The following is a 15,102-nucleotide window of genomic DNA, read 5'->3' as shown; positions in this document are numbered from 1 at the left end:
GATGTAAAAGTAGTATAAATTAAAAATTTTGTTTTTTTATATAGTTTATAGCTGTTGTTATTATGCTTTGTAGAATGGTAATTTGCAGGAAAAAGCTAAGATGCTGGTTTGCATGGAAGAAAGGCGAGACAGTGAGGGTGGAAAGCTGGAGTAAGGAATCAAAGAAAATGATGGAACGAACAGTGTCTCTCTCGAAAAGCCAAATTTTCATGCCTCTCACTGATAATTTTATTTTTGGCTCTTATGCTTCTTAGATTCTCGTGAACAAAACAAAGATCAAAAGAAAAACAAAACTTTAACCTATATTCCACTTGGAGAGGACAATAAAGAGAAAATAAATCAATACCATATACAACAAAACTGACAACTAATCAAAAGGAAGAAATTCATATGTTCAGAACCAAAAAATTTAAAAAATAATAATAATAGTAATAAAGATGAAATTGGGTGTTGTAATATTATTTTTACTACTTTGTCTTGAAGCATTGCTTTAAGACAATCATGGGAAGGACAAAAACTTCAATACATAAAAAGGGTTAAATGATTGAACTTTTTATCATAAAGTTGCAAAAATAATTATACAAGAATAAAAATACTTGAATCAAGTCAACACTGTAAAATTAAAATATATATCTATATTTATGCAAGAAAACAATAATCAATTCAAAAAAAGTTATAAATATTGAGGCGTTGATTTTAAGAATTTGTTTGTTCACCAGTATACAACAAATTATAGAAGCTATAAAAGAACATAATGTACATTAGTGGAAGACCAAACAATTATTAAAGAAAAAACTCACATAGAAAAAAAATATTTAATGTAGTCTTTTAATGAGGAATATGGGTTGGTGGGAAACAAAACGCAGTTACTTTGAGAAGGGAACCGTATCTCTTTTTCTTTATAATAATTATCATAATTTTAATAAATGAAAAACTTATAACCTTTAACGATTAATTATTCATATAATATAAATATATAAGGTTAAATATATGTTTTAGTCTTCATATTTGTTCCTCATTCTCAATTAGGTCCTCATGTTTTTTTTGTCCCAATTACATCCTAATATTTGTAAATTTGAAGAATTAAGCCCTCTCCGTTTTTTTTTGTCCCAATTGCATCCTAATATTTATAAATTTGAGACAATTAAGCCCTCTCAATTGGCCTACGAGGTTAGTGGCCAATTAACGGAGAGGGCTTAATTGCCTCAAATTTATAAATATTAGGATGCAATTGAAACAAAAAAAAACATGAAGACCTAATTGAGAATAGAGAACAAATATGAGGACTAAAACATATATTTAACCAATATATAATTGCTTAAATAATTATCTATTTCGATTAAATTTAAACAAGCAAGTAGTTATATAATTACATAAAAATGAGAAATATATAAACAAAGTTATATTCTACTGCTACATATACTGTTAATAAAATGAAATAAAAAGGTTAATTTCAAAAGTAGCTAGCTATTATGTTTTCATATATTAATCATCTCATTTAGCTATTACTAACTGCTGAAAAGTCAAATATCATGTAAGAAAAGTTGTCTATTTTGACTTACATACACATGTTATCTTTCTCTTTACCCATCATCATGTAGGTTTAATTTTTTTAAAGATGTAAAATGATTAAAATATATATATATATATATATATATATATATATATATAATTGAACATTAACATATAATGTAAAAAAATCAACCCTTATAAATATTCCAAAAAAAAAATGGAAGACCATAGAGTTAACCACAACATAATGGAGGAACTTGTATGCTGTCTCCTAACTCTCTGACAGTAAGTTTCCACTAAGTACTATTTTTCCCACAAAATCATGGTTACACACAAAAAGCAAACAAAATCTACTGTTATGCATTTGTGATCTTAAATATATATAATTTTTTTATGAAGCACTTAGGATTAAAAGTAATACATTAATGGTTACAAATTACACAAGTCAAAGTTCAGCCACACTGGATCCTACATTTTGAGTTTAAATATATATATATATATATATATATATATATATATATATATATATATATATATATATAAAGCAAGTATAATTGATTTTAAGGTATGACAAATCGTTACTATTAATAATATAAATGAAATCTATTAAGTATTTTTTTATAACAATAATAGATAAAAATAACATTATCACTATCAAATGATCGGCAACTCTTTGGGTTCAACATATTTTTAAATAATAATTACATTAGTTTTTTAAATTTTATCTTTAACTTTAAGTGAAGTGTACATATTAAAGTTTGAAGTGTTCTGTTAATTATTTTCTTTGATGTAATTGAGAATGACAATTGTTGAATATATGTAAAGGCATTATAGTATTCAGGTTGACAATGATTTTACTTGATAGTGTCAACGCATAATTTGATGCTACATAGTTTAATAGTATTATAAAAGTTTGAGAAGAGATAAATAGAATCATATAGTCTAAGGATAATATTAATCTATAATGGAAGAAGACCCTCACTTTATTTCCAAGAAAAAGTCTTTGTTGTTTTGTTTGCAAGTAATTAAATTAATGTGATAGAAAAAAAAATACAAATTAATAACTTAACATTTAAATGTCATTATATTAAAATTACATTATACATGAGTTGCCAACTAACTTAGATATTCTTAACTACTGAAATGACCAAAATATATAATACTATTAATTCTAAATACAATTCGATCGATATAAAAACTATATAATATAATTGTCACAATCAACAGAATAAAAAACTATATTGCATTAATAAATATTAGTAGTCATGCAAAGGAATATCACAACAAAAAAAAGTATACACATATTGAATTTACAGGCGCATAACATTTCTTACCCAAATTTTTCGAGTTTATAATGCAGAAAAACAAGCATAATCAATTACATGATGCAACATAATTAACTAAACTCAAAGATACATAATAAAATATGACACTTTACGTAATTAATTATGATAACTTGATATCAAAAGATTAACATGGTAAGCTCCTAATTTAATGAGTTGGTTATGCTCTTAACATTAAGGTGTTATTAAGGGGATTAAGCTTTAAACTCAATCTAAAGTAATGTAGTGTGAAGAGATAGAAAAGATTGACTTGACTAAACAACATTATTAATAAATTCAAACATTATGACTTTGATAAAAGTATTCGTCCTCTTAATTGAAGTGTAAAATGTACGTGCATGGAATTTTTTTTAACGTGGCTAAGATATCTTGGACAAATTAGAAGAGAGTTTTAATAAGTTAAATTTATTTTACTAAAATTATCTGATATTAAATATATTTATAAAGATAATATTAACTGTTATTTCTTATATTTGGAATGCATGTGGTTAATCATGGTTTGTGTTATAGGAATCATAAAAATAAAATCATCTTAAAAAATGTTATTATAGTATACTTTAGTTCAAGGAAATGTGTAGAGTTAGATAATTAACCAATATTCAAAGACATAATTTTCATGTCATGAATATTGTTGTATATTCATCTTATCGTACCTTAAACTAATATAATGTAGAGTTTGGGGATCATGACTCCATGTTTAAAATTGTCTCATGCATATATTGAATTGCTTATTTAAACAGTGAGTGTACTTAAATATATGTTTAACCTATAATTTTGAGAGTAAACAAGAAAATAAAAATAAGAATAAGTATATGTATTGTATTATTTCTACGTAGGATGCAAAAATATAAAACAAAACACTAAACAATGTATTTAAAGATTTGAAGGTTGAAGACCTATTTATATCTGAAAAAGTAAAAAGAACAAAGGAATGACAACATCAAAGTAAAACAGATGAATATTATGAACATAGATAATTCTAAAGATTAATTACTCCATATTTATTCAAGAATTGAATGCTAAAAAGTTGATTTTAAAATTAAACACCCTCTAATTCAATTGTCAAAACAACTATAGTTTCTATGCATCACAAAGCTAAAATCTTTTCATTAAACTATATAACCTAACATGGGCATTAAATTATTAATTAAAAATATTTTTTTATTGAATATACATTATTCTTCTAGTAGAAAAACAAAAAATAATATTTGATACATAATAATATAAGAGTAAAATAGTTATAAATATGTAAATTTTTGTATTTTTTCAAAAATAAAAAATAAAAAACAACATTATCAAATGAATATAAAAATGGACCCAATATGTTAATATCTCTTTATAAAAAATTTTAGATAATAGACTATATATCATTATTTTATTAACTCATTTAAATTTATTAGATAAACTACAAACCACTACATAAACGTAAAAAATTCTCACAAAAAATTGTTAAAAAACTATTTTCTTATAAAAATTTTATGTATGTGAAATAATATTTTTCAGGAAACAGAGCAAGCCAGGAATGAAAAGTAGGTTAAATAGGAGCCTTATAACATCCTCCAAGAACAGCACGATGATGGTTTGATTTGAGGGTAGTTCAGTGGTTGAATTTCTCTAAAGAAAACCATGATGATGGAAATCCTGTGTGTAAATCCTAACATAGGATGGTAACAGGAGAGTTTTTGTGCTTGCGGGTTAGTTAGGCCAAGCCCAACTATATCCTATGTTCCATGGTCGTGTCAATTTGTGGGGTCCAATTTGTCATGCATTTTCCCTACAGTCATAACTGGATAATAAGATAAGTCTCAGCTTTTTAACTAGCACTTGTGAGGATCCTAATCTCTTTTCTCACTACTCAACCATAGCATTCATTTTCTGTATAGAATATTAGAATAATCAACTGTAACTCATCATAATCCTCATTCATTCTAACTTAGCTTTCTACCAATTTTAATAAAGAAGAAAAAAACTCACCCATTATATCTTTTTCAAAGACAATGATTTAGTTTTGACTGTTACTCCCAGTTGGATAGTGTGTGAAATTTCTAAGTTTTGTTTTGCTTTGTTTATTATCAGTAAAAGACGTGCCAAGAAGAAGAAGAAACAGCAAGTAATGGAAGAAAAGCTTAAGAAAAACTACAGCTCCAAAAGAGGGAATTGAATAAAGTTGAAGTGAAAAGTATGAAATGGTTGTCATAATCGAAGCAAAGACTTTGTAGTAAAGGGTAGAAGACAGCATGAATCTTCAAAATAAGACTCCCTTGACCCCATCAAGGATTTGATAAAACACAAGTGGAGTCCCAACCCAACCTACCTTTTTTTTCAATTTTATAGTCCTAAATGGACAATCATATTCCTGTATGAACAATGCCACTCTCTGCACATTTGATGCACCAGATCAGAGAAACCAATTGCTTCCTAAGATATGCTCCTTACTCAAATAAGTAACAAGAAAAATTAAAAAAAGTCATATATGTGTGTGCATATGAGTGGGGTTGAATATATCATTATCTGCATTATCACAATCTATATAATTTAATTACCACTGTGGGTGTAAAAATGCAATGGTAATCCACGTCAATCAGAGATCACATCCAAAGTTTTCATCATTGGTTCGTGAATGAAAAATGTTGTCAGTAACATCTTAAGAATGAATGTTAATAATACGCAAAAGTAAGAAAGTCCCATCATAACGCACACAAGTGTTGAAGACGTTCAAAATCCAAAGCTCTTATTTCTGCTAAATGGAATTCCTATTCATCCTTTTACATGAGAGGAGGATCTTGTCACCTAGCACAGATCAATTTTCAGATATAATTCGAAAAAGCCTGCAGGTAGTAATGTATTCCAACTAGCAAGGGGGCCCTTTCTATGAAACATGATGAATTCATCACACCATTCACCACTACTCTTGTATTCTAGCATCAAATCAGGAGATTGGAATTTCACCCATGACCTATTTATGTGCAATCATGATGCCAAGTGCCAGCAAGAGAAGAATGTGACAAGAGGGACATAAATACATTGCTCTTTACCAAGGTAAATCTCACATTTCTGTCTCATCATCACAAATCAGCATCACGCTTTTACCTTCTCCTCATAAAACTAAGGTTCGTTATTTGGATGGACGGTGGATATATGCATAGGTACGTAGGGAGGCTAGGAACAAAAATCTGTATGTTGGAACAATATTCAGTGATTTTGGTGGATGAGTTTATTTTATTCCTTTGAAACTTTAGTTTAATTTCATCAACTTAGCTTTATTAATCGGGTAGAGCGGTAGGAGTGTACCGTGATACCGTACAAGAACAGAATCTAAGCCTCTTTGCTTCAAAGAAAGTGAAAATATCATGGTGGTGGTAAATGTACCGAAAGTTTGGATCAAAACTGCATTAAAACACAATGTTGTTGTTAGACGTCGGTTAGTGTCTGGTCCAACGTCTATAAGAACATAAACGTCGGTTAGTGTCATTTTCAACCTCAATATATATTCATGTTGACGTCAGTTTAAGCAAAGGTGGACGTCTACATAGAGTAATTAGACGTCGGTGTGAGTATAAGGAGACGTCTATATAGACGTCGGTGGATATCATTAACCGACGTTTATATGGACGTCGATTCTGAGGAATTGTGACGTCCCATAGACGTCACCCGTATAGACATCGGATGTGAAAATGACGTTAAAAGGTCAAATTAACCAACGTTAAATAGCGTTTCTGCACTAGTGAATAATTGAAAGATAATATAAATATTAATAAATAAAATCACATTTTTTTAAAACTAATTAAGTTTCTTTCTAGCGTAGTTCTTATCCTTTTTTTGTTCTTTTCCATTTCCTGACAGGCAGACGTATCGTAGAGCTGATCGCATCCACTAATACCGGTTGAGCTGAAAAGAGAGCTTTAGTGCGAAAAATGACAATAAGTCTGGGACGTATGCACACAACACATCAAATGAGTCATCACAAAACACACCTATTTTCCCACATAGTATACTGGTCTTGTCTCGAAAACAAATGGAATCATTTATGAAAAAGTTAAACAAAATTAGCAGTTCATCAAAATTAAAATTATAAAAAAATGTTCACATTTTAAAAAGTTATTGCTAAGTTGTGTTTCAAAACCTGTTTATGAGATAAGAATTTTTTGGTTCTCATGTTTTCCTACAATTTTAGGTTTTTCAAAGATAAAAAAGTATCGATTAATTTTATTTATTTTTTGAAAAAATATATCATTTAAGAGTAATGATGCTTTCTCAATATGTATTTCACCATCTCAATATATATACATTAGGTGTTTAGAATAACTTTATTGTATCGTTAATTATCAATTACAAAAGTAGCAGTTTTTGTAAAATTTATCAATATTAATAATACAAGCTCTAAGTGTCTATATGTTATTTAAATTCCTCAAATCATATATCTACTAGTAGTTCATATATTTTCAATTAAATTAGAGATATTATGATATGATATTTTTTCTAAAAATCTTTAAAAATATCTAACCTTCGAAAATTTAAGTTTAAGTCTAAATCATATATTAAGTAAAGAGAAAAAAAAAGTTGAATATTACATAAAAATTAAGACACACAAATTCACTAATATAAGATTTTAAGTTAAAAGTGATGTTACTCTTCTCTCATGTTGTGTTTTTTTAATAAATTTCGTAGTAGCATCAGGTCACTAATTTAGTAAAAAAAAAAAATATTACTTTGAATAAAATAGCTCAGTAGATATCTGATTCATTTATTAGTGTTGTAGTCTAACAAATAGTTCAAATGAAATTTTAAATCGACCACATAGTTTTGAAGCTTAGAAAGTGAAATATTCCTATATTTCATTAGTTAATCACAGTCCCAATTTTAACCAATTCTACTTTTTCATTGTAAGCCATTTTTCATTCAAAGCCGAAGAATATTTAAAAGCATTGAATGACACATAATGATGTGATTGTGGAGTGTGGAAGACTTTGAGCATTCTGTATTGGAAGACTTTGAGACGACTTGAGCAGTGAGTTGAACGTATAAAGAAATTGTAGCAAGTGCTAATTTGACTTTTGAGACAAATGACATGCGCAGAAGCAAAAATAGCTATGGCTACTACCCTTCAAACCACACTAAATTAATGTCTTTATAATATACCAAAACTGGAAAGAGTGAAAATTTTGATTTGCAGGTGGAACTAATCATTTTTTCTAGTTTAAAAAATTCTGATGTTTGACATAATAAGCTATATTGAAAGCAATGTTTCTTTTTCTATTTAACCTCACATTACAGAAGCCATGCCTATTAAATTCTTAGTCTTACTAAGGGAATCATCAGAAAAATATGAGTATCAGTAAGATATCCTATTCTAGAAAACCCGTTTCAGAGAACTTCATGAAATACATCAACATTTCAAACGTGTTAAACAGGGAAATTAAATTTTGTATTATTGTCATACATAAGAAGTGAAAAGTTGCAGAAAATAAAAGATGTGTGCAGAGCAATTATTTAAATCTGCAAAAGACCATTTGAAGATGGCCTACTCCAGTTTGTTTGAAGTTCAAATTTCCTCTTTCTAACAATTTTTATATATTCTTTAAAAAAACTATTATCAGTTATAAGAAATACTAACTTATACCACTCACTTCTGAGATCAAATGTTAGCTATGGCACATTCACAACCAGAAGAAAAAATTATTTTTCACCTGTTTATTCGCTCATTAGCTCAACATTTAGTATGAACTGTTTTCTAAATTTAATAAAACAGTTAAGGATTGTCTTCACATTTAATACCCAATTCTTATAAATTATGTTTGTTACAAGTATTATAACTTGTACAATGCAAATAAGATATTTAAAACACAGTAAACAGCAGTATATAAAGAGTTGAGTGTTTCGGTAAGACAATAACCATACAATTATCACCTATCAACAGGTTAGCATGGTTTGTGTTCAAAGGGATTTCACCATTTTAAGAAATGATTGAGGGCATTACAACAGACACAGAGAATGACTTCACCCACAAGTGTATAGTTTCTTCGTGTACTTACTGTCCTTGGGGTACAAAAAGATGTTTATCAAGCTTAAAATAATGAAGTATCATGAAATTATTGATTCCTTATGAGATAGCTTTATACAGTTCATCCCAGGTGGCAAGTTTTTCCCTAGGCTTGTTCCTTAAACTTCCAAGCCTCCTCTCTTCAGAGTCTATCTTTTCCCAATCACTGAATGAAACTATTCTTACATTTCTGTCATGCAGAAGCTGGAGAAGTCCGACCCTGCCTGGTTTTTCCAGGGCTGATGATGGAATCAACCCTCCTTTTTCAAGGTCTTCGGATATGCTCGAAACCTATCAAGTCAAAATGAGCAGAAAATACAAAACTCACATAAGTAATTTATTGCACAAGTGTAACAATTAACAAGACTTGCTACTTCTGTCAGTTTAACTGGTATGGGAATAATATGTATGATAGAAAAGCGAGATACATACAGTTTCTTCCGCACAATACAGGTTTGTGGCAATAATGCCAGTTGGTCCTCTCTTCAGCCAGCCACATACATACAAGCCCTTTTCAGGGACTGTAGGATCTGAAGGGTTACTCAACACTCTACCTCTATCATTTGGAACTATACCTGAAAGGTAGACATCATATATACACGACTATGAGCTCCCGTCAGATCACACGTTTACATATATCCACACATCATGTTTCTTGGCATGCCAGAAAAGAGTTCCATCTAAATGTTTTTATAAAACAGAAGGAGAGAGGAGACACAAAGCAGGAAAGTTGGCAATCTGCCAAAATCCTAAACCTATAGCTACAATGAGAAGAATGTAAAAATCAAAATAAATAAAAATACATCAACACAAGAGCAACAATCCATTTACTGCACCTGTGAAACACAATAGTGCAATTAGCATGAGTTAAGCCATCCAAGCAAAGTACCGTTTTATTGTCATTTAAAATCCTCTGATACTGATAAGCCTGACATGACCACGGGGAATCAAACAACTACTGAAAGAAATCCTGCTATTATCAATTAAAGTCACATTTCCTGTGACCAATACTACTCAACAAAGTCATGCCATGAAAAACCAAGAAAATATACACTGAAGACTATTTGCAGGAGAGTGTAAACTTCTTCTAAGGCTAGGAATAAAAAAATGTTGTAAATGCTATTTGTTTTCATTTCATTTACCAATTGAAACCACAGGATCGACAAAATTACATCACTTGTTTCCATCCCTTTGGGGCAGTTTGGTATGATAAAATGTTTCTATTACATTTTTTGTTTTCACCTTCAAAAGCAAGCTGAATTCTTCTAGAATTAGTCATATTTTTAAATAAACACTGCTTAAACGTGGTGGCTACTTCACCAAAGAATATGTAACATCGATTAACAAAAATTTGAATGAGAATTGAATTGATTGAGAACATCGACTACTCATTCACCTTTTTTATGATCAAAAGGTAACCCATCAACTGGTACTGATTTGTAACCAATGCTCTTAAGTACCATCCTACAAAAAGTCAACCAGTTGCACCATACTATTACTCTCAACATTGTGTGACAACAATACATGAATAAAATTCTTGAGAGGCTGCAATCAGTCATTTGAAGAGTATAATAACAATTTCTTTATGATATATAGAGATTATTAAAAAAAAATGGATTTTTTATTACAATGCTACCAGCAGAAAGGATCTCATGTCAAGCAATGACAATTAGTAATTGTAAATGAGATGATACCCGCATTTTATATCTTCAAACTCTCCAGTACCAATGGCAATCTGTTTTCCTTGGCTAACACCTGCAATAATCAGCTGAATCAGCCATCATAAGTAATCCATTGCACAATAGACTACTATGGACTTAAATGTACTAGAATATAACAAAGCTTCAAAAATGGCTTGTATTAAGCATTTTAGGAAAGCCCAGTACTGTACATATTTGCACTTGTATAAGAAATTATGACAATTTAAAACTTTATAAATTACATTGTCACCAATATTGTAAAGCTCTAACTTCAAAATAAATATTTGGACAAAAAGAAAATTACCCTGAAGAACTGTCTTCTCAAAGTGCATGCCAGAAACATGGCCAGCTCTCTCTTTCGACTCCTGAAAATCATTTGGTTTCCGGAAGAAGACGAAACGGAGTTCACGCTGGTTCAAACCTATGTGTTTAGGTTTTGATCTAGCAGCCTTAGATAGCAACTCGTGAACTCTTCTCTGTATTCGGTTACTCTTAAGTTCTTCCTTTGCCAAGTGACAGCATCAACACAGATATAAGATAGCATCAGTGAAAAGGAATCAACCTTTATTTATTATCAAATACAAATATTAATATTCTTAATTTAGATAAGAAAAACAAGAATTTAGAAATACATAGTTTACTTAGGGAATCCTAGTATTATATGCTTTTGGGTGAAGATGATTGAAAACAGTGATTGACGAACTAAAAGTAGATTCATCTTATACCTCATCCACTGGGGTTAAAAGTAGATCAGATTCCTGAATGAAAATATCAACATTATGAATACCTGTAAAATAGACCTTAAAGCTTCAGTTAGCATCATGTGTGAGACATACATAGCATGTTACTCGTAGTATATGACAATTAACAAATAAGTAGGAAGTAATCAGAACAAATACAGATTAAGATAAGAAACCAATTATAACATGTCAAATTGTAAGACAAAAGTCATGATAAGGGCTCCTATTCATTTCAGACTGAGTCCTTGGGTTGTAAATGATTTGTAATCAAAGGCCTGTGAGTAACTAGAAACACGTACTTAAGTAAGAATCACTCGTTAATATTTGGAAGAAATCGGTAAGAAACTGAGTTCGTCGAAATCAATGAAAAGTTCAAAGCGGACAAGCAAAGTAATTACTAGGGATAAAAATTAAGAAAGTATAAGTTTACAAAGGAAACTTTGAAGTCTAAAGTGTTATGTAGTACATCGTATGGCGGAGGCATACCCCTTTTTCAAACAGTTCCATTGAAAAAAGCCAAAACCAAATCAAAGTATCAAACAAATGTGTACAAGAAAACCACATCGCTAAACTAACTTTGTATAAGAGTTGATCCAGAAGTTACCAAGAATTTCACGTAGTTCTTTTGCAGTACAAGCTGCTTGTGCTGGACCACGTCTTCCAACCAAATAAACCACCCTGCAATATTGCTTATATTACAGACAGGCAACATACGAGGTATCAATAAGACTATCTGATTACTTCAACTAATGCAACTAAAAACCTGATACAGCTCTCCTCTAGGGTAGCCAGAGCATGACTGGCAATATCAGTTGTTGCTAACTCAGTGGTAGGTCGTAAAAGAATCCTTGCAACATCTAAAGCAACATTTCCCTGAAATTAAATAAAACCTTAAATCAAAGTTAAAATTATATCTATATCTTCAGGAAAAATCATTTTCACATCACATGTTCTTTAGTCTAAACATTCATTACGTTGTCTTTTTTCTAGAAAGAAATGAATAAAGTTTTGGCATGGTATGACACGATAGGTAAAGTTACCTGACCAAGAATTACAGCTGTATCAGTGCTCTTTAGGTCTGGCTCAAGATTTTGTCCATCTGGGTGCCCATTATACCACCAAACAAACTCCCTAGCAGAATGTATCCCTTTCAAATTCTGAAAGGGAGAAGAATATTAAACATCATTGAAATAGGGGTAACTCAAACTATCATCAAGAATAGCCATCACATAATAAATGAACATTAAGACATTGCTTATGCCGTTGGAACACACAACTCTAGCAAATTCAGGAACAAAAGTAAAAAATCAAGGTTACCTCCCCAGGAATACCAAGACTTCTATCACTTTCAGCACCATATGCAAGGACAACCTGCCCATGTACATAAACTGATTATTGAAAAGATGATACAACTGACCAATATGATGTCACCATTATGACAAAAAAATCAAGAATCAGAGCCTCACCACATGATACAGCTCGCGTAATTCAGAGAGAGAAATGCTTGATCCAAGGGTCACATTACCGAAAAATGAGCATCGTTCTTGTTGTGCCACCCTTGAAAACTGATTGATGACAATCTGTTGCAAGTTTTCTGGTAAACTAAGCTCAATGCTGTTACTCTCACCAAAGAAAATAGTGAAGTCCCCAACACCATAAAAATAAAAATAATAAGTTTTGAAATAATTTTTCAAGTAAACATCAAAATTCATCCTTGAAAAATTTGGCAGCTGGAACAGTGGTTCCTAGCAAAAGCACCACTCTAGTCCCTAAGAATCACAAATCATAGCCATATAAGTCCACATACACCAGACAAATTAATCCCACACAATCACAACACCAAATATATAGCCATCACATATCCAAATTTCTGCAGTGATTAGAATCAAACACTTATGCAATCGGCGTATTGGAACCATTGGAAAAAGATTGAACAGCTTATATTAATTTAGTAAATAAGACTACCACATATTCGAGATTTGAGTTGTCCATTCTTCATCCAAAAGATCCAACCTACTGACTGTGTGTGAACACATGATTGCACAAATTCGGTTTGAACAGGGACTAAGCGGAAATTTTTTTAATTTTAGGAACTACCGTGGCCTGAGGATTTTACTCCATTTCTTTTTTCACTACTACAACACCAAAACATCTAAATAGCCGTAACACAACATAACTAAGAACTTATTTTTCCTCCCCACTCCCTTGTAGCCAAAAAAGATCCCCCTAACATCACATACATTATGAAAAAATCCAGTGATAGTGAATTTTGAACAAAGGAACGGTGCAAGAAACAAGAGTGGACCTTTGTTTCAGGGTGATCGGGTGCAACACCAGAGCGAACCAACCCAAAAGGTGTGGGCAACCTGTCAACGATATCAACTTGTGCTTGTTGATGCGCCTTCAACATCTACCAAGAACCCATTCGGTTACAGTCATCCATTTTCACACTGAAAGCCTAAAGATTAGGGTTTTACCTTCTCAGCAGTGTAGAAACCAGCAGGGCCACTTCCAACGACACACACCCGCAATGGGTTTGAAGAAATGCCCGAGAAGCTCCTACATAGCCACCTTCTAGCTCGGAAAATTGCTAATTTTTGCATTTTATTATCTGTGGGAGAGAGAGAAAAAAGAAAAATATGGTAAATACACAAAACGGTGTTTGTTTTCTTCTTGGGACGGAAATCAGAATCACCTGTGCCGTGTCTCTCACAAACAGAACATCATCGGAGGCGATCCGACTTGAAATGTTTCGGGTCTGGATCAGTTTGGTGGAAAAATATTATCGGCTCAAATCTAGGCCTGACAAATCCAATTGAACTGGGCCTAATTATAAGATTGGCGGCTTTTTTAGGGCCTTTTGTTCTTGCCCTACAATTTCTTTCTGCACCCCGAATTTTCAACGTGACCAAAAAAAAGACTTCAAGATTATTTATTTTGGAAATTTTCTAGAACAAGTTTCTTAAAATTTTCGGAATATAATTTCTGAAACAACATTTCTGAATTTTTGGTACAAGATTAATGGAATAGGATTTAGAACTTATAAAATGTTTTCTAGAACAAGTTTTTCTAAAAAATTGGATCTCTTAAATAAGTTTTCTGAAATGTATATAATACTTTCTGAAACCATTTTTTAAGAATGAGTTTTCCAAAACAATTTTTTTAATACACATAAAATATGTTCTAAAAAAAAGCTTTCCAGAACAAGCTTTGTCAGCAACTCTTTCTCTTCTCTTCTTCTTTTACCTATTTGCAATATAACAGCGATAATGAGGTACAAGTAAATAAGAATATTTTAATATTTTTCTATTCTATATAAAAGTGCATTTAATCATCACACTTTGTACTCTTTTATTTTACCTTTTATTTTTCTTCCTTTCCTAATCCATATATGCCAATAATAGTAAATTCAAGCGTGAAATTTCTGAGTTGAATGCTTTTCGCTAAGTTCACAAGTACATAAAAATGATTTCATGTTTCTTTTTTCCTTTTGAAAAAGCACATGTTTTTATTAACCCACCACTTCGTCAAGTTAGAAACTATTTCAACAGTTTTAACCTTTGTCATTGAAATCTACCTTCAATAAAATGTCTGCTTTGCAATGTCTACTTTTGTTGTCGTTTTTTAGCTTTTCCATAATGAAAGAAAAGTGGATCCATTCAAGAAAAGATGATTAAATCCGAAAAGCCAGTGCACGGTTTAACGACAGTATATATTGCCTTTAGCAATGTTAATTAATTAAAAGGTTCTTATACGTATATTTCCCA

The 15,102-nt window shown here is 30.9% G+C and overlaps 1 protein-coding gene across 2 annotated transcripts; it reads right to left on the bottom strand.

The window, feature by feature from the left end:
* Positions 1-8,717: 8,717 nt before the first annotated feature.
* LOC106765554 (NADPH:adrenodoxin oxidoreductase, mitochondrial) lies at positions 8,718-14,128 on the bottom strand. 2 transcript variants are annotated; one of them, XM_014650221.2, is made up of 14 exons: positions 14,031-14,128; positions 13,813-13,946; positions 13,641-13,745; positions 12,802-12,915; positions 12,653-12,706; positions 12,376-12,492; positions 12,099-12,208; positions 11,940-12,013; positions 11,321-11,382; positions 10,900-11,098; positions 10,590-10,650; positions 10,292-10,359; positions 9,328-9,470; positions 8,718-9,186 (listed from the first exon to the last, which is right to left on the bottom strand). In XM_014650221.2, the coding sequence occupies exons 2-14, from the start codon at positions 13,936-13,938 to the stop codon at positions 8,956-8,958; spliced, it is 1,464 nt and encodes a 487-aa protein (XP_014505707.1). In that variant the 5' UTR covers positions 13,939-13,946; positions 14,031-14,128; the 3' UTR covers positions 8,718-8,955. The 2 variants fall into 2 exon arrangements, with proteins under 2 accessions (XP_014505707.1, XP_022639951.1); XM_022784230.1 differs by lacking the exons at positions 13,813-13,946; positions 14,031-14,128 and having other exon boundaries at positions 12,802-13,104; positions 13,641-13,705.
* Positions 14,129-15,102: the final 974 nt, after the last annotated feature.

Source organism: Vigna radiata, chromosome 7 (assembly GCF_000741045.1).
Source record: "Vigna radiata var. radiata cultivar VC1973A chromosome 7, Vradiata_ver6, whole genome shotgun sequence".
Lineage (NCBI taxonomy): Eukaryota > Viridiplantae > Streptophyta > Magnoliopsida > Fabales > Fabaceae > Vigna > Vigna radiata.
This window is presented reverse-complemented; position numbering and strand designations above follow the sequence as displayed.